We start from the raw sequence: 18677 nt of genomic DNA on the forward strand, positions 1-18677 counted from the left end.
CTGCAGTACTTAAGATTGTTAAATCAGCATTTCCACGTGATCTGAAGTATTCAATTACATATGAGCATTCATTTTGCAAAACTCAATATTAGGTAATAGTTACAGACTAATACAATAACATTCCTCTGCTGTACAAATTAAATCATATTTTAAAGAAATGAGCAGCCTAGGAGTTATATACAAAAGAAACCAGCAAGCCTTGTTGAAATGAAATGCAAAATGTCACTGCTAGGTCTACTGTCTGAAATACCTTCAAAGTAAAATTAACAAAAACCCTCAGAACATATTTCCAAGTTTACAAGTCAATTCTCAGAAAAATCAAATCATGTCAAAAAAAATTCTATAAAGCAGTGAAAGGCATATATACATTTTCCTTATGAACCTTGAGATTTCAATCTTTTAAAAGTTACTAAGTTTCAATATCAGTTTATTTGCAAGACAACTGTTTATCCCAATAAGCTCACATCTTAGATACGTTTCCCCTTTGATTACAAATAAAGCACTGCACATTTTTTTTTTTTAAATCAAGGCATATAATCTTATACTATGGTGCCAGGTATGCACAGGTCACATTGTGCTCATATCTCAAACAAGGTAAGTGCAAACATACAGATTTATTCAGATTTGCAAGCATGCAACCTGTTACTTAACTACATTAATACCTTCTCTCCTAAACCACACTAGCATCTATATGTTTGCTTTCACGAACCTAGAATCTTCCTTTTCAGGACTCCTAAAACAAGCAGTGTCTTTGAATTCTGAAATGACACAAATATCAAGAAAGTCCACATTGTGCAAGAAAGCAGCAGCTATGTTTTTCAACTTGGACTAAAAAAGAAAAGAGAAAAACAAAAACCGTTCACTGAACAGCAGATTAGCAGTAATGTTCCTCATGAATCGATAAGAGTGCCTGATGCTGAATATCTAACAGCAAATGCTGAATTTGGGTTTAGTATTTTAAGGGGTTGTTGGAGATTAAGCTTCTTGCTGTGCTGGTCTCTTCAAATCCCTGATCTGTTTAACTAAATAGGTCTTCTCATCATTAAATTGTTCATCCTCGGTCCTGTCATTCTGAAACTTGCTGAGGAACTCAATAAGTTTGGTCTGGTTCTTTAGAAGGATGTCTAATATAGGCTGTGTCTTGTTAGGATTGGCTACAAACACCTGCAAGAAAATAAAAGGTATTTAGCATAACAGTAGTAAAGAGAAGGCCAAGTTAAAAGCCAAACCTAGCCAACAAACCACTGGGGACAACACCTTAAAATGATGTTTTAATTATTCTGTATTCCACTACTACAGAAAAAATAATGGATTAAAAATAATGGCACGTTTAAAAATAAAATTAATCCTTTTTAAAAGTTATTATTGTTAGAATAGAAGCTGAACAAAGTTGAATTACCAAAGTAAACTGAATTTGGGGGAGGTGCCCAGCCGCAATACCCTCTGCAGAAACCACTGAAGACACCTCATGCTTAAATACTGCAGCAAATTCATGGCTTCATATTATAAACAGCAACAGAGGGGTAGCCTCAAGTTCACTGAAAACTTTCATACCTCAAGTTACATCTCCAAGTTCTATTTGTGTGTCTAAATCAGAAGGTATTTATCACGTGCAAATTACAAGTAGGCTTTGAAATTTAGGTGACTTGACTAGAATACTGCTCTCTTTCCTAGATCACGCAGCTTGCTGACAACACTTTGGGACTCCAGGATGCTTCATGATGTCACGTGAAATCGCGTGTTCCTCCTTATCTTACTGCACTTCATCTTTCTTAACTGCAACATTTTCTAAGAAAGATTACACTGACAATCATATGAAAGTCCCTAAGTGGTTTCTAAACAGTTTTTGATACATACAAAGATAGCTATTTGTAAAAATGGATAATAATGCAGACAAACATTAGCTGTCTCTTTATCTAACCACTCAGCAGACACTAAGACAAGCTCCATTTAGGCTCAGATAAGTAGTTTACTCAACTAAGCTTCCGGTCAAGTTCTTTTGTTGTTTGTTTTATTGTGATTTTTTAACATACCTTAAACACGTGAAAGGCCTCAAACTGAATGTTACGACTCTTGTCTCGTAGAAGGTTCATCATTAGTTTGAGATTTTCAGGTTTACTGATGTACTTTGTCATAATTGTGAAGTTGTGTCTGTCCAATAACAATTCACCAAGAAGCTGAAAGTGGAAAACAAGCCCAAAGGAAAAAAATGACTGACATGGGACACAACCCGTTTCAGAAATTCTCTGGAGCACTGCATAGTTAACACTAGTCTATAAAGAGAACTCAAATGTCCTGAATTTGTAAGTGCAGGGTGCATTTTCCTCTTATTTTGATGATGCAGTTTCTCCTTTTTCTCAACAAGTGAAAAATCACCTTGCTCCCCTCTTCTTATGAGATGGAATTATAAGGAAAGTCCTCCTTTTTTTTTCCCCCCTGTGCAATTTCTTTTTTTTTTTTTTTATTTACACAGAAGCTGTGTGTCACCAATAAGATTGTGAGGTTTTTTTTAAAAACAAGTTAGTACTACAAATAAGAAATACTTACACTTCTGCTACCTTCTTTGTGCAGAAAGGTGTAAAAAGATATTCCCCACAAGTACCACCATTGCTATAAGTTAGGTATTATATTTATATTCCCTATTTGTCACTTTCTTGAATGTAAGATTAGTACTGCTCTAATCACATCATGTGAATCTTTACTAAAATACTCAAGTGTCCAGATTTGTTGAAGGGGGGGAAAAAAAACCACCAATAAAAATAAACATATTTGCATATAGTCCTTTCTACACAGGGGCAGAAATTACTTGGTGTGTGCTGGATACTAAATAATGGAAAGACTGGGTTAAAGAGAAGTAGCTGATCCCCAGAACTAAAGCATAGGAAAAATTAAAATACACACTATTCAAGGCAGTTACTGAAACCATCTCCATTAAAGTCAGCCCACCTTGAAATTAAAGGAATTCTCTAACTTTGCATTTAAGAAGAAAACAAAATTGCCTTACCTTAAGTGACTGTCTCTTTGTCACATAATTTTCCGAATGAAGTAACTTCTCATATTCACTGAAGAACTAAGGGCAGAATAAAGAGAAGGGTTAGGACCTTTCCAAGCATCATACACACTCGTCTTCCAAATGATTACAACAACTGGAGGAGATGTAAATCCATAACAAAACCAAACAAAATCTGAACTCTCAGTAGCTTCCTGTAAGTCACTACTCTTTAGAAATTGTATGTGCTTAAAAAACAATATTTATACTTTTAGGAGCCTTTAATGTTTAGATTGCAATGTGCTGGAAGTAGTTATTATTTCTTAAACTGTAATGGTTCCTGTTATTAAAGACTGCTCATGAATTTCAGCAGTCCCCAGAAGGTGGAGGGCTTCAGTTGTTAGGGATGAATACAGGCAAAAGACAAAGACAAGGAAAGGGTTCCCTCTAGTGGAAAAATCAAATCTCGTTCTCAAAGAGAACTTCTGCCACCTTTTCTTGTTTTCACACCTTTCTAAGCTCAACAGTAAGGTTTTAATCTTACTGTTTGGCAGATATTAGTGTAAATTCAATTTGCTTTAAAATAGCTGTTCAATATTGTGTGAAAATTTCCGAAGACCAAGGTAAACAAGGAGTGAAAACACAGATTTCTTCAAATAAGGTACAAAGCACTCGGAAAAAAAAAAAACAAAAACAAAACAAACAAAAAAAAAACCAACCAACCAAACAAAAACCAACCAATAACAGTATCTGCTCACCCTATCATAATGTTGTTCCAAAAATTCTGCACTTAGTAACTTGTGTCTTGTAAGCAAATCCTGTAAAAAAGCACAAAACCAGTATTTTTACTGAAATATTTAGACAGTGCACATACATTCTCATAAAACATTGAGTAAACGTAAGATATCCAAAGGAAGATTTTGCTATTTCACTGAACCAAGAAATTTAGGACATGAACGCAGTTACCTGGACATTGCTAAGGATCTTGGCATCACTTTAGGAAAGGTCTGTGGTATGTTATGTTAATTTACACAGGTAAATAGCTTGTGGAATTATAAAATTATCACTGAAGAATGGCATTTATAGATCAAGGCTATGCCCTGCACAGAACTATGCACAACCAAGGTTAAGACCCACTATTTAATACTGATCGGTGTTATGCTGATAGTTCCAAAACTGATTGGTTTAAGACAAGAAAAAATTTCCCCAGACAAAGCATAAGCTTCAAATATACTCAGGTTTATAATGGAATGAAAAGGAGCTGGAGACAGATTTAAAAGCCCCTGGGCATGGAAAGTGCACATGTATTCAGCTCATGTATGATAGTTTAAATCTTGGTTTCTACAATATAAATTAGAATAGAATATTTAAAGCAATGTCTTGTATTCTGATAAATAAGAAAGAGAACAATATCCAGCTTACCCATTTGCATCACATCTATTTTTTTCCCCTGCCCTAGGCTTGTTTCACCCCAAAATGTAACACGCATCATCTGGGTTCACTCAGGAGAGAACTACAGAAATAACAATTCAAATGTTGTCTGTACATTACCTTGAATGTGGCAAATGCATCCGAAGCAATGTCAAATGTTGACATTTCCACATATCTGAAGAAATCATAGAATTGTTCTGACCACAAGATTATTTTTGCAAGTGGTTCATGCCTGATGCATTCTCTAAGCATTATTCCACAATTTAGAGCAATTTCTGGAGATTCGTACCTGTTTAAAAAAAAACAAAAGCAAAGCAAAGATTTTTTATAAATACTTTCACAAATCATCACTGCACCACCACACTGCTCATTAGTTTTCAGTACTATCAAGTAAATAAAAATTCAGAAAGTTAGAGGTGTTTATTTCTGCATTAAACTCCACTTTTAAATACTTCTAGAAAATTTTACTAGAATCAGTGCTAGCTTAGTACCAAATTATAGCCAATACAAACAATTTCCACAAACTGAGAGACAAGACTGAATAAAAATATTTTCTTCATACTCAAAATCAGTTTTCTTTTTCCCTATTGGGGATTGAAGCCATATGAAAAAGCAGTAAGTGATTTCTGCCTTGAAAGCTGTTTGCTTAAACATGGCAGCAATTTACAGAAAACTATCTAGGATATGAGCATGAAGGGTTAATAACAATACTGGACATTAATTCATGTCTCTACTTTCATCACCCATTTTTTTCAGCATAACTTCTTCCTCCACGCAGCACAGGCTTTGAATGTGAAACGCCAGCAAAAGTGTCCTGTTTTTAAGGACAATATTGACCTTCTCTGCACCCAAGAATTGCCTCTAGCAAAGTATCTGCACCTTCTCACAAGAGACCTTCTGGCATATGTCCATCACTGATTTGATGGAAGTGATGAAGCTACCCTTGATGGCTTCATTTAGAAACTGTTGCTACACTTTTTTGGCAGGTTTTCTTGCTCAAGTGCTACATGGATCTCTCTGATTTTAGCATATGCCAACAGCAGCTGTCAAAATCTCACAGCAGTGTGTTTGACACATATCTGATAGAAACACACCTTGGTACTTGCTACTAGCTCCCTGCTTTCCCAAGCAAGCTAACAGTAGGACCCTGGATGATGAAGGAACTGCCCTTCCAAACCAAGATCTCATCTCAGCATGTTGCAATATAAGCAATCCCAGTCCATACAGAATTTAAGTCTGTTGTAACCTCCCTTGTTCATGAGCAGTCAAAGCACCTTACACACCTTCCTGCCTCCCACCTAAAGAATCCTTCACCCTATACCATTGGAAAGTAATTTAAATTCACCAAAATAGGAGCAAGCTATCATTGTGCATAGTAAACACTAACTATGCCAACATACAAAAAACTTTCTTATTAATTAATTCTCATGTTAAATCCTGTAACACTTTCCCATTTAACCTGTCATGGAGACGTGAAATTTACTGAACCTGTTGCAACTCATCCTATAGTTTAAATTTACATAAATTTGACTCAGCTGGACATGTAACATTTAAACAACTAAAGCTAGCTAAATGTCCATTTCAAACACCCTGACTTACATGTTTCAATAATCCCTGTCACAATAATGCTCTCTGAAGAGTGACAACAGACTAAAAATTAGGACAAATGTGTTATAGACCTCATTCAGTCACATATCACTTAAAGCATGCTAAGAAAGTAGTTTCTTCTCTCTGCACCTCAAAATGCTTTTGCCTTCTCTGCAAGTCATTTTGAAGAGGTACTGAATTAGTATTTTCTTTTGTGTTATGCCAGAATTAATAATCCTTCTGTTCATCTAACATCTAAATCTTGGTTCTCCCCAAAATAAGGGTTGTAATGCAGGATAAGAAAAACAAATAATAATAAAAAGCCCACAGAACAACAAAGCACTTGTGGAAGATGAATACAGATTTTGCACTCATATTAACTGAAGCAAATACTCCATACTGCTTCTGTTGCCAAACTTCTAGAGTCAGCAGGAAATTAAAAGATGTAACACTCTTGCTGTGTCCACAGAGAAAGTTTCTGGTGTGATCCACTTTCCAGTGGCTTAAACAAATTGCCAAGATTAAGTAAATGTAGAGACGTTACAATAAAATAGCCTAGGAAGCCATGTATGTGGCAGGCTAGACAGGTTTGAGTGCTATAAACTAGGAGGAAGGAAAAGAAAAAACACAATAAAGCTTCTTGTTTAAATATTAAAAATATACTTGATTATCCTCACATCTCGATATCAACATAACCCAGGCAAGTACCTCACTGTGAAGCATGGCCCTTTGTTACATCCTCCACCTATCCCAGCAGGTGGAATAAGCACCCATCAATAGCAGTAAGCTTGCCCAGCAGCTTTAACACAAATTATAAAACCAGCACTTGAAATAGCTGCATTTTTTACATGTTTATTAATGCCCAGTGAACCTTTCTATCCCAAAATAACACACTGGAACTGCAATTTTCAGAATTTTCTCCATGAATGTTATTAGAAACATGAGCAATTCTTTTTGAATTGAGAAAGCACATTCTCAGTTTTTTTTTTTTTTAAATCTTGTTTTAACATGAAAATGCTAACAACACCTTTCTGCTTTCATGTTTGAGATCCACAGCCCTACATGTGCAACCACACATTCAGCATGGCACGATTCTCCAATATCCAGCACACCAGGATAATGCAAGAACAGAGGAAGAAACAGCCATCTGGCATGTACCATATGCCCCCAAATCACTCTTTGTCTGGTCAGCTTTGAGTTGGTGTGTCACTATAGGCACATAAATCACTATGAATACGAAGTCTAAGACCAAGGGATAGTAGAGCAAACTGGAAATGACAGTAGTTAAATGGGGGAAAAAAAAAAACAAACACCACCAAAACAACCTTTAATTCTTGATGGATAAGTTTACAAGGAAACAGTTTAAATAGGATCAAACAGTATATTGAAAGGAAAATGGCTGCACTACCCCAGTAAGAATATTTTAGGTTACTAACAGTTCTCAACTTTTAGTCATATTTCATGCAAAAGTATGTTTTTGGTGTTTTAATACTCAAATTCTCCTTTACTTGGGGGAATTACAAGCTCTAAGAAAACAAAAAAAATCAAGCATATTACAAAGAAAGCCAAACCCTTTCAGTACTCTCTGCTTCTCTATGACTTTTAAGACTTAGTGCTTCAAATAAAAACATATTTATGCTTCACTGTGTACATACCCTTTTAATAGCATGAACAGTATATTCTGTTGAGTGCAGATGTATTCAACTGTGGGAGTCCTTGTACCAATTTGCCTTCTGAGAATGTTGTTGAAAATCTGCGCAACGTCTTTTTTGCCCTGTCAAAAACATTTGCAGTTAAACACACAATATTCAAGTCCACTCTGTAAGTTAACAATTAAACATTACAACCAGCTCATGCATTCTGCAGTTCAGTCAGCCTCTGTGCTCTGATCTTATACAGATCAAATATTCTGTTTCTTTATACTCATTTCAAATATGCCAAAGCACTCAAAACATTACATCATGTTGTAGCCAGATCACAGGTAATTTACATCAAAAAGTAAATCCACTTGATGTTTCATCTGATATTTCTATGTAGCACCAATCTCCTGGGCTTGTTTAATACTTCTTTTTTGCTAATAACATACAGTTTTTAACTGTGTTTTTGCCTGAGAGCATGTTTCTTGAGTATTCCATTACCCTCTCCCCTTGCTGAGGAACACAATGCCACCGTTAGGTGTGCAGAGCATTTCTGACTGCACTGTTAACATCCAACTTACAACAATAACATAGGGAAGTTAAATAAATAACACAAAACCTGCAAATGAAAACACCCACTGACCCAAATGCAAGTCTCGTATCTGCACAAAAAAAGACCAGGATGCTGGAATTCAGCACAGATTATACACAAAAAAAAACATGCACAAGAATAGCACCACATAGTATGAAAGATGATGGGAAAGGTCTCTGTTCAAAGGAATGTATGTGTGGATCTCCTATCTATCCTCTCCTATTTATTCTTCACTTAGAGCATAGCCAAAGATGACACAGTGGTGTGGACATCTAACAAAAAGCTAATTATAAATTTAAGCACTTTCCACTGTTACCCACATGCACCATTTAAAAGCCAGATTTCTACAGTTAACTTTCTGCTTTGCACTGCCATAAAGACAGCTTCAGGGCCAAGTGTTATCAGCTCTAATGTAGAAAAAGCCCAGGCAAACTTGTAATAAGCCTGGGCTTGCAAGTAAAGGCCTGTTAAGCAATTCCACCTGCAGGTTCCCTGAATGTTATACACAAAACCCATATGTAGATAATGTTTCTTGACCATCTCCAGCTGTACTATAAATGCTCTGAGTAACAAAAGCAAGCTCTTCCCTAAAATGCAGGTCATATTTAATTAGCAAGAATTTTAAAACAAACAGCAAATTGTCAAAGTCATTTCAGTTTTCTAATCAACATCAAGAGTGCCTAAGGAAAAAACCCAAATGTTTATAAAAATGTAGGAGGACTGTAGTTTTACAAATGGCATGTTTGTGAATTACCACAGGCAGTTTTGTTAGAGTGTTGTTTTCAGGATATAAGAGTTTGTTTGTAAATGCTTGTTTTCTCAATTACAATTCCATTGAAAGCCAGCTCAAAGCAACACCAGAACTCTTTGTTCTGAAATGAGTAGAGCAGTGTTTCCAGAGATTGCTTTACTCAAACTCCACATAATATAGTCATCAACTCTCATTCACTAACGTCGCCAATTTTGTGCTGGATCTCACAACTTGCTTTGGATTCACCACCAGGAACAGCACTTCCTTATGATGCACATAATCCAACTGATAGTGGTACACAGTAATACCAAAGCTAGTTATTGTTGGAAGGAGGCATTACGAAGTGATCTCATGGCCTAACGAGGGCAAGCGGCCACTGAACCCTGTGCCAATGGTCACGACTGCAAGAGGTGAGAGGGACACTGTGCTAGTATTGTCTTCTGAGCAGAAGGCTTCAGCAAGGCAGTTTTGTTTTGGGAGGTTTTTCTCTTTCACATGAAAAAACAAGAAAACCAACAGTTCCCTAAGGGATGGCATCTCTCCTACAGACACACTGGTGCAAATCAGGAGAGAGATACAAGACTCCAGAAGGATACCAGTTTATATGTCTGGTTAAGTAGATAGTTGTGCTGACTGCATTACTTGGAAAATGAGTTTCAGGTAAGGATGTAATTTTAAACAGGCCTTTACATACAGCACGGCCTGGACAGTCAGACAGTTCTTAATCAAAATACTAAACATTATTTTTCCCGTTTTCACTTTGTTAATTTTCTGGGTTTTTTTACCATACTATTCAGATTCAAATCCATTTGAGACAGTTTAAGAATCTGAGTGAACCACCCCTGAAGAGTCAGAGTGAACACTCCCTCTCTATTCCTGTTCTACAAGGAAACAAGAGTGAAGTTTAAAAAAAAAAAAAACCACACATATTTTGTTCATCCTTGAATGACCTCAAGCTCTGGTGGGACACCAGAAGGAATAAATGCTCAACCCTACACCCACTCTTCAAGTTTAAGAACCAACAGGAAATCAAGTTTGTATCTCCACAGGTAATGGAGAAATCATCCCAAATGCAGTAAGCCCCCAACCATGGAGACCTGGGATATCAAAGCCAACATCTGATGGACTGTGAAGCAGCTGGGAAGGCCGTGCACGTTTGCAGCACAAGTGTGTTGATATTCGTTCTAGGTAACAACAATAGCTGGACAGTCTGCCAGGTCCCATCCTTAAAAAGCAGATGTGGTCCAGCCTAGAAAGCCGCGTGAAGGACTTGTCCCCTCTCAAGGGGTTACCATCATATCCTTGTGTAACAAAGCAGCAGAGAGCCCACATGCAGGAAACTAGTTGTGATCTTTTCAAGTCCCCTTAGAATAAAATGAATAGTTCTTCTTAATGAGAGCAAGCCTGTACAAATTGTTATCATTCTTCATTACCAGCAGATAATGAAAGTTTCCTTTGCTAATAACCAGGCTGAGTAAACACCAAGCTGATAAGAATCTAGAGGTCAGCAGAATCCAGATGACGTTTCATGATTTCCTTTCTTCAGCAATTAAAGGCCATCACATTTCAGCATTCCTTCTCAGCCTTCCCAGGTCTCCTTGCTTATTTAATAACCTGAATGCTTTGTGTTTGGTATAAACAGATGTGTGGGTAGGGAAAAAATACCACTGTATTACAATTAAACACAAATCAGAGGGAGTTATGGGTGGGGTGGAGGGGAGAGAAGACAGAACAGGGAAGAAACCCATTGTTTTTGGAATGTCACACTACAAAAGGACTTTAAATGGTTGTGTTTACATCATGAACAACTTGTTCATGAACAATCCAGTTTTTAAGCAGCCTTAAGTGGGATGGTCTTTATGGTCAAGGCTGTTGAGTGAGATACATGGGTTTTGGCTCCTTTCCTAGACAACCACACACTTCTTGCAGGACCTCAGGGAAAAAAAGGAAAATCCAATTGTACTGCAAAGTCTTACATCTAAGCAGGGTGATTTTTCACTATGGCACTGGGAAGCTGAATGTTTCCATGGGATGTGGTACAAACTCCAGACAGATGCTTGTATAGACATATGTCTGAATTGAAGTATTGCTATTTTGAAGTGATCAGTTGGGTTTGTTGTTTTTTTTTATAAACAGAAAAAAAGATGAGGAAAATGGAAAAGGTTGCATCACTTATTTCTAAAGAGAGATAAATATTGGACTGTTAATAAAACTAACAACCTTAACTTAAATATTTACAATTCCTCATAAATCTTACCATAATTCCCTTACTTTTCCAAGTACTTTAATAAGATGAGAATAGAGACATGCCTTGTAGTATTATAGCTTGTGTTCACTACGGTATTACTACCAAGAGATTAACCCTTCTGTGCACACAACTAGGAATTATTCTGTAATTTTAACAGAACTGTATCATAAGGATTAGAGGTTTTTTTGTGGCTAATGTGCCTAAATTCAGAGATTTCATTTTCTACACTGACTTATTTTTCTAGGTAGTTTGTAACAGAGTTCTCTAGTTAATAGTTTTGTCCCAGCCAGAAAAATAAAGAGATTCAGATTGAAAGATATCTTAACCAATTAAAGTGGCAGGAATTCAGATGTGTTTAACATATACAATGTAAGAAATGTCAAACATCTTTTCTTACCTCAAAATCAATTAGCTGCAAGTCGGCTACTAGGGTACTAAGAAGACCACTGTTGTACAGCTCCTGAGCAAGCTGCGCCACAGCTTCTGTCTGTGGTTCTTTTTCGTTTGTGCCATACAAGATTTCTTTCATGGCAACAAGGTTTTTTGAGACCTCCTCAGTGGCCTAAAGAAAATGGGAGAATAATACAGTTAGAGCAGAACGTCATTTGGCTTTGTAACTGCACACTCTATTATTGTTACCATCTGCAAACTTGCATAAAGGGGAAAGAAAAAAATAATCAGGAAATGACAATTACAAAAACAATAAATCTTCTTGTAAATAAGATGGTTATATGTTATTTAAAATATTTTCAAAAAGCACACGATTTATTTGAGAGGTTACCAAAAGCAAAAGCCTCTTCCTTTTTACTGCCTTGAAACTTCCCATTCAAAAATCCCCTAAGAAGAGCGATGGGATGAAAAGAACCCGTTGAAATTTCCGTTTTGCAGAACAGAGGTACACAAGATCAGACTGGAAAACATGACACAAAGACACGTGCCCATCTCTAATCAACTGCTCAGAGAGACCAAATGTCTCCCTCCCACAGATTTTGCACTCATCAGGTTTTGTCAGATACCAGGCTCCCATTCCAGTCGGGGGACGAAATTTTTCCTTTCAAACTCATGAAACCTCAAAGAGAAACTCCTTTAATTTTCAGGTAATCTCAGCACAGAAGAACAAACTGGCAAACAGCCCCAGCAAGAGGTGTGCTCAAAAGAACACAGCAATGCGGGAGACAATTAGAAGTCTAAGACACTTCCCATCTGAGTCCATCTTACAGAAGACAGACAGGTCTGACCTCTCACTTAAGGAAGCCAGCATAAGGAATTCCCAAGCTGCCGTGATGGCCTGGAGCATTTAGTAGTGCTAGCAGAGTTATCTCATGAGCAAAACTAAAAAAATCAACATGAAGACTTCTAAACAGCCACCACTGAATCTTAAAATACAGTTATCTTGGACAAAAAAAGAAGTACTCCTTCCAATATATATGTTTACATGGCTTGGGGGTAAAATGCTGATTATCATCATTGTGAATAGCTGGTATAATTATCCTGTATTAGTTCTTCACGTGCCTGAAAAGTATGAATCATTTGTAAGTGTGCTAATTTTTACTAATTAGATGAACCTTCAACAAGGTATGCAAACACTTTAAGTATTTATGATTGGTAGCACACGGAAAACCAAGGAGGTGAAAAAATTATCACTTTCAGGATATTGCTTGTCTCCTAAAAGGTATGTAAAAAGATTTGTCATGTGTGTGTTGTACCCAGAGTGGCTCAATATCAGCATGACCCATGCACTACTCCAATCCAGCTTTGCTAGGTATGCAAGTGAGGATTCTGTGACCTTTAAGGAGGCTCCGTATCATTTTTAGCTCCTCCACAACTTTCCACTCCCTGCTGCCTCCCTCTTCTTGCCAAATGCAGTTCCTAGTCTCAGTTCTCTCCTCAATTGAAATTCCAAAGGATTTTCTGTGCACTGTTAGTAAGACAGCAAGAAGCAGGTGCTCAGTAAGGCTACTTAAGAGTCATGACAGCTCCTGAAGACAAACCAAGAAAGCCAGCTCACCATATTGTAGTAGTATTACACCACACAACTGCTCTTACTTCTTTAGAACTCAGAAGTCTCTCTTTACTAGGAAAAAAACAGGAACATCTCTCAAACATGGAAATATGAAGAGATGCCTTTGATGCATTGCTACGAAGAAAAGAGGAAGCAGCAATGAAAATTGTATTGCCATTTGTCACTGCACACTAATTTGGAAAGCAAGATGAAAGAGGAAGAAGAAAGGCAGAGGTTCAAGTAGCTGCCTATTTTAAGTAAGACAGTGGCAATACCAAGGGCATGCTTGCAATTAAGAAGGATGTCTGTGAAGAATTTTTCATAGCAAAACCCCATAAAACAGAACAACCCTTCAAAAACTTTAAAAATCACACCTGAAGGCTCTCCCTCACTACTTGAATATACAAGTTGGTAACCTCAAGAAGAGACATTAGAACTTAAAAGTTATTTCTCGTGCTCCTCATAACTGTCAAGGCCACCTGAATGTGCCTCACTTAAACTTGGAATGACACACGGCTTCAGTGGGAAGCAATGGTTAGAGACACAAAGATAGGACAGCTCAGGCTGGAAGGTACCTCAGGCCCAACCACCTGCTCTAAGTACAGTCAACCTCAAAGCCCTATCAGGTTGATCAGGCTCTGAACAGCTCCATGGATGGATGCTCCACAACCTTTCTAGGAAACCTATACCAATGTCTGACCACCTTCACCATGAAAGAGACTTGCTTCCATCGTTTCAGCTTAGGCCAAACTATCATTTCTGGATACATACCACAAATACAGAAATTCGAGGTTTTCTGGAAGTATTATATCAATAACCAAAGTCTTCTGATGCATTAAAAAGCCATAAAATATGGCATGTCTGGATTCCCTTCAGTTCAAAAGGACTAGAAATAAACTCTCACAAACTTATTCCAAAATCTCTCTGCTTGTCTGTATTCCATGAACTTTCAAACATATTCCAAACACACAATATGCAGAGCTATTTTTGTTATTTCAGACACAGAAAGGAATTCAGATAGTTACACTGAAAAAATATAATGCTACATTAAATACCAATGTTAATGGCTAAATGAAAAACGAGTAAAAAAAAATTCAAGACAGACAAGAGAAGGCCAACTACTGTTACTTGTGAGATTTCCTAAGGTACTAAGGAAATATTTACCTAATGTAAAAAGGGAAAAAAAAAAAATATCTGGAGAAAAATCAAAATTCACAGTGAAGTTCATCCAAAATCCCATGATCAAAAGTGGAATCAACAGACACCATATATATATGGAATATATTTTATATATTCTAACACAATATATAAGCAGAGTGTATTTTATCTATATGGAATATAGATATACAGAGAATACCTATAATATAGTCTAGATATTATAGCCTATAAAGATGTTAATACAATATATATTTAAAATATTATACATATTTTTTCTCGAGACTAAGAAGGAGCAACCACAAAGCAACCAGAGTTTTAGAGAAAAATTCTCTGACAAGTCACACTTGCAATTCAGTGATGCCAGACAACCAACACCATTTGAGGACAAATCAAGCTATAACAGTAAAATAGAGTAAGGAAAATAAAGAAAGTACTTAGTTCTCTATTTTTATCAGGGACAAGAAGATATTATTTAAAATAAAAACAGACACCATGAGGTCACATGTAGAAGTGCCATATCAGGATAGCTTCATGTCTTTATAGCTGTCAACCAGTCTCTAGTGTATTCCACAGATAATTCCAAAAATTTATTATTTCCTTAAATGCTAAGCAGTGCAAATACCAAATACTTCATTTAGACTTCTACAGCTGGAGCATTTGAGTTTTATGAAGCAATTATTGTCTTTACTTAGAGAAACAGTAGAAAAAGATAAAGGACACATGGTGAGGCCTGAAGTGTTTACGAGGAGCTCAGCAGGCTCTGCGTCTGTCATCAGGGGTCCTATCCACATCAATAACACAGTTACATAAATTCCACTATTAATGAGAATATCTATCAAAAAAAGTCAACTAGCTATAGTTTTGAGCCTGTATTTTGTGAATATTTTTACAAGTCTGGAGCAGTAGCTACCATTAAGTAAAAACAGCACTTTATTGCACTGTCCCATACCTATAGTATGTAGTCCATCATATAGAACTTGAAGAGAGACCAACCTTGCCTGCAAGAGTCAACCCACAGGGGCTAACAACGTGGCTGAAACTACTACTCAAAAGCCCAAAGCCAAGCTGCTATGAGCAGGTTAAGCCAAGGTCAGAGGGTAGGGAAGAACAAGTTTATTACATGAGTAAGTATTTACCTTCACGACAGTAAACGTGCCCCAAACCAAGTAAATTGGTAGTATAAAAATAAATAAGAGCTGATATCAGCCAAAGAGGAGGAAGAGATGCAAATAAAAGACTAACTAAGGGACAAGATCAAGGGTAAGTCCTATTTATATGAAAAACACTACTGCTGCTTTATAACTTTTGCTTTGAAGAATCTCTTCCATTTTGATTATAAAGAACATACAGGAACACACATTGTCCAAGCTATAAAAAACCCCTCTCTTACCTTCTTTGCTTTTTTTCTTCATCTAACGAAACATTAAAGGTTTTAAATTTCAGCCTAAGCACTGAAAAAAACCAAGGTATTCTGTTCAAACAATTAATTACACTTTTAATTTCTAGGGAAAATTATTTGACTCGTTTTCCTATAAACCTGTAATTTTTAAGCATGTTAGGAAACTGTCAAAAAAGCATCCACTACGTAGTAGCAAATTTGTTATTTCCTAACTGCACTGTGCTGCTACTGCATAGAAGGAATACTGGTGAACTACCTACTAAACACAAACCCACTGTGGTACTGCAGTAGAAAAATACTAGTTTGTCTTTGAAACCTCAGCCACCCCTAAGGTAATAAAGCAAAAGGGCATTTACAATTAATTTCATTTTGGGGAAGAAAACAGTGATTAAATTTTGAAACGTTAACTTCAGCACATGCTGAAGTGACCTGCTTTTTAGTCTAATCTACCAACACGTTTCAAATTCCATATGCTCAAGAGCAAAGAAAACCTGCAACTGTGTTTACTTATTTTAAGAAACAAAGAAGTGTAGGAAAAGTGTATTCCCAGCACCCAAAAGGGTGTATTTACCACAAACAGTAATGAACATTGAATATATACCATGCTCTTTAGCCTTAAAAGTTCACTGTTGTTACTTGACAGGCTACACAAGCATCCCCCTGGACAAAACAACAACGAGGCACAAATTACTGAGAGAGAGATCGATCCTATTTTATACAAGTATAATCACTACTAAAATGGACTTATAAAAAAAGAAAAACTCTGGCACTTTTTTCCCCTTTTCCTAAAAGGAAATAATTTTTGTGCTTCACGTGGAGTGAGCTTTCCTTTTTCTGTTCCACTCATCCTTTCAGCAGCACAGAATTCTTCTCCAGAGGAGGGTGGGAAGCTACATAGCAAAAAGGATCATTGTAATAAAAAGGGTAGTGAAAGATAAAAAGATGTCTAAATATTGAGCTATGCAGATATTTTTCTGCTTTTTTAATAGTGGCTCCTGCTCAGATCCTTGCTGTCTCTTAACACCTAAGTTACTCCAGTCATTCCTCCGGAGTGTTCAGTCAGAGCTGTACCGTGATCTGTAAGATACTGAAGAACTTTATCAAACCAGCAAATCATCTGAGCAACTGCCACAACTACAGTCACCTTCAAGGAAGTCTTAGTGTGCCAGTGAAACAACTATTTCCTGAAGAATGTCTGTGTGGAGACGTAGACTCTGGCGTTGTGAATGTTCAGATTCATCAACTGGTCTCCTTTGTGAATAAGGAGGATGACAGAGGCCAGCACCACCATACTCAGCTCAGTCTTGTGATTCTCAGTATTTAACCCTCCTCATGTTTAACCTAGTGATCATGGATTGCCTTTTCTCCTTCAAGCAGCATGTGTTGCTTTCTGTACAACACAGGAGAAACTACTCCACTGGCTTAGCATATTTTCTTCTCAAAGCAGCAGCCTCACACGAACGGGGTCTTTAAAGAAGATGAAGGTATGGGATTAAAAGCCAGCAAGAAGCAAATGGTACATAATCTTCAGCTACAGCACCAAGAACACAAGACATGATGCAGTGCACAGCTACACACAATGGAATGGAGATGCTCAGTTCCCCATTAGAGGTCTAAGAAAAAGATGACACAGGAGCACAGATTTTACGATCAAGCCCCATCTCCAGGAATGAATAATGAGGCTGAGATGAAGGGGGCAGTGGTATGTCTCATCACAGACCCTTCAGAATGCACCTACCCCTCCTCTCCTGACAGATGTCTTTATTAGAGAAAGAAGAAAAGCATTAGCAAATTAAAAACCTCCCAGCCTCCACACGGGCCTGTGTAAAAGGCCATAACATCTTTCTCTCCAGCAAGAGACAAAAAGCACCAGGGAAAAACACTGCAAGAGACCCGGACACACCATGTGCTGGCACCGGGGTCAAAGATGCCCATTTAAAGAATATCAGGATGAAGATGGCAATTCAGTTAAGGCCCAGATTCTCCTGCACTTAAAGTATTAGTGACAAATCTAGGTGAAACTGGATGTAGAGAAGCTGGCCACACTCTGCCAAAAACAGTGGTGAATATGAAGAAGATTGTGACTAGCTCCTACACATGAGTCTGTAAGGATGCCAAGAATGGCAGAGAAGAGTTAAATAATACTAGGAGAGGATCCAAGGAGGGCATCATAGCCTGCTTCAAAAGCTGGTAGATTGGAGAGGGAGATGTTTTGTTTGGTTATTTTTTCATTTGGTCTTGGGTTTTTTTTTTAAGTATTGACAACCATGACCTTGTGCTGAGTTCATCAGGAAACCAGGTGGGTTGTAGCTGCACACAGGCTGAACTTTTAGTAAAGCTACCAAGACTACTGGTTGATAAGTAAATGACTATCAACAGGTGCAGATCCTGAAGTAGCAAACCACCCTAACCAAAGGAACCTGCACCAGCACAGGAACTTTTCACCACATGTCCCTGTGGGCTGAAGAAGAGGCAGAGAAAGGTAAAAGTGCACACTCTACTGGCATCCAGAGAGGCACAAAGTTCCTCAGCTCCCATAACAGAGACACTCTGCTCTGGAAACACCTGCATGGACAACCACAGACAGAACTACCACACAGTGGTAAAGCCACTACAGTGGACACAAGAATCAGAACACTGTATGGCTGTGAGGTGCTTATTAAAGAATGCATCATCCTACAGTTCCAAACTAAGTACCATCTGAAGTCCCAGTGGCATAAAAATGCAGAGCCAACCAACATGAAACCAACCTGTTCAAAGGCACATAACGACTTACCCTTTATCAGTGTATAAAACCCAAAATTAATTCCTACCTGATTCAGTTTCAACAATTGTAAATTTCTCCCCCCCCCCCCCCCTTCCAAACCACCTTTAAAAATTTGA

General features: G+C 37.4%; 1 protein-coding gene across 1 annotated transcript in view; it reads right to left on the bottom strand.

The window, feature by feature from the left end:
- Positions 1-397: 397 nt before the first annotated feature.
- Positions 398-18677, bottom strand: part of CAB39 (calcium binding protein 39) — an 18528-nt gene continuing 248 nt past the window's right edge. Inside the window, exons 2-8 of the mRNA XM_008941491.1 lie at positions 11633-11797; positions 7663-7781; positions 4541-4709; positions 3748-3807; positions 3005-3070; positions 2034-2177; positions 398-1164 (exon numbers count right to left, since the gene is read on the bottom strand). Coding sequence (XP_008939739.1) covers positions 976-1164; positions 2034-2177; positions 3005-3070; positions 3748-3807; positions 4541-4709; positions 7663-7781; positions 11633-11797 — 912 coding nt within the window. The 3' untranslated portion in view covers positions 398-975. The remainder of the gene's footprint in view (positions 1165-2033; positions 2178-3004; positions 3071-3747; positions 3808-4540; positions 4710-7662; positions 7782-11632; positions 11798-18677) is intronic.

Source organism: Merops nubicus, unplaced genomic scaffold (genome assembly GCF_000691845.1).
Source record: "Merops nubicus isolate BGI_N331 unplaced genomic scaffold, ASM69184v1 scaffold36005, whole genome shotgun sequence".
In the NCBI taxonomy this organism is placed as follows: Eukaryota; Metazoa; Chordata; class Aves; order Coraciiformes; family Meropidae; genus Merops; species Merops nubicus.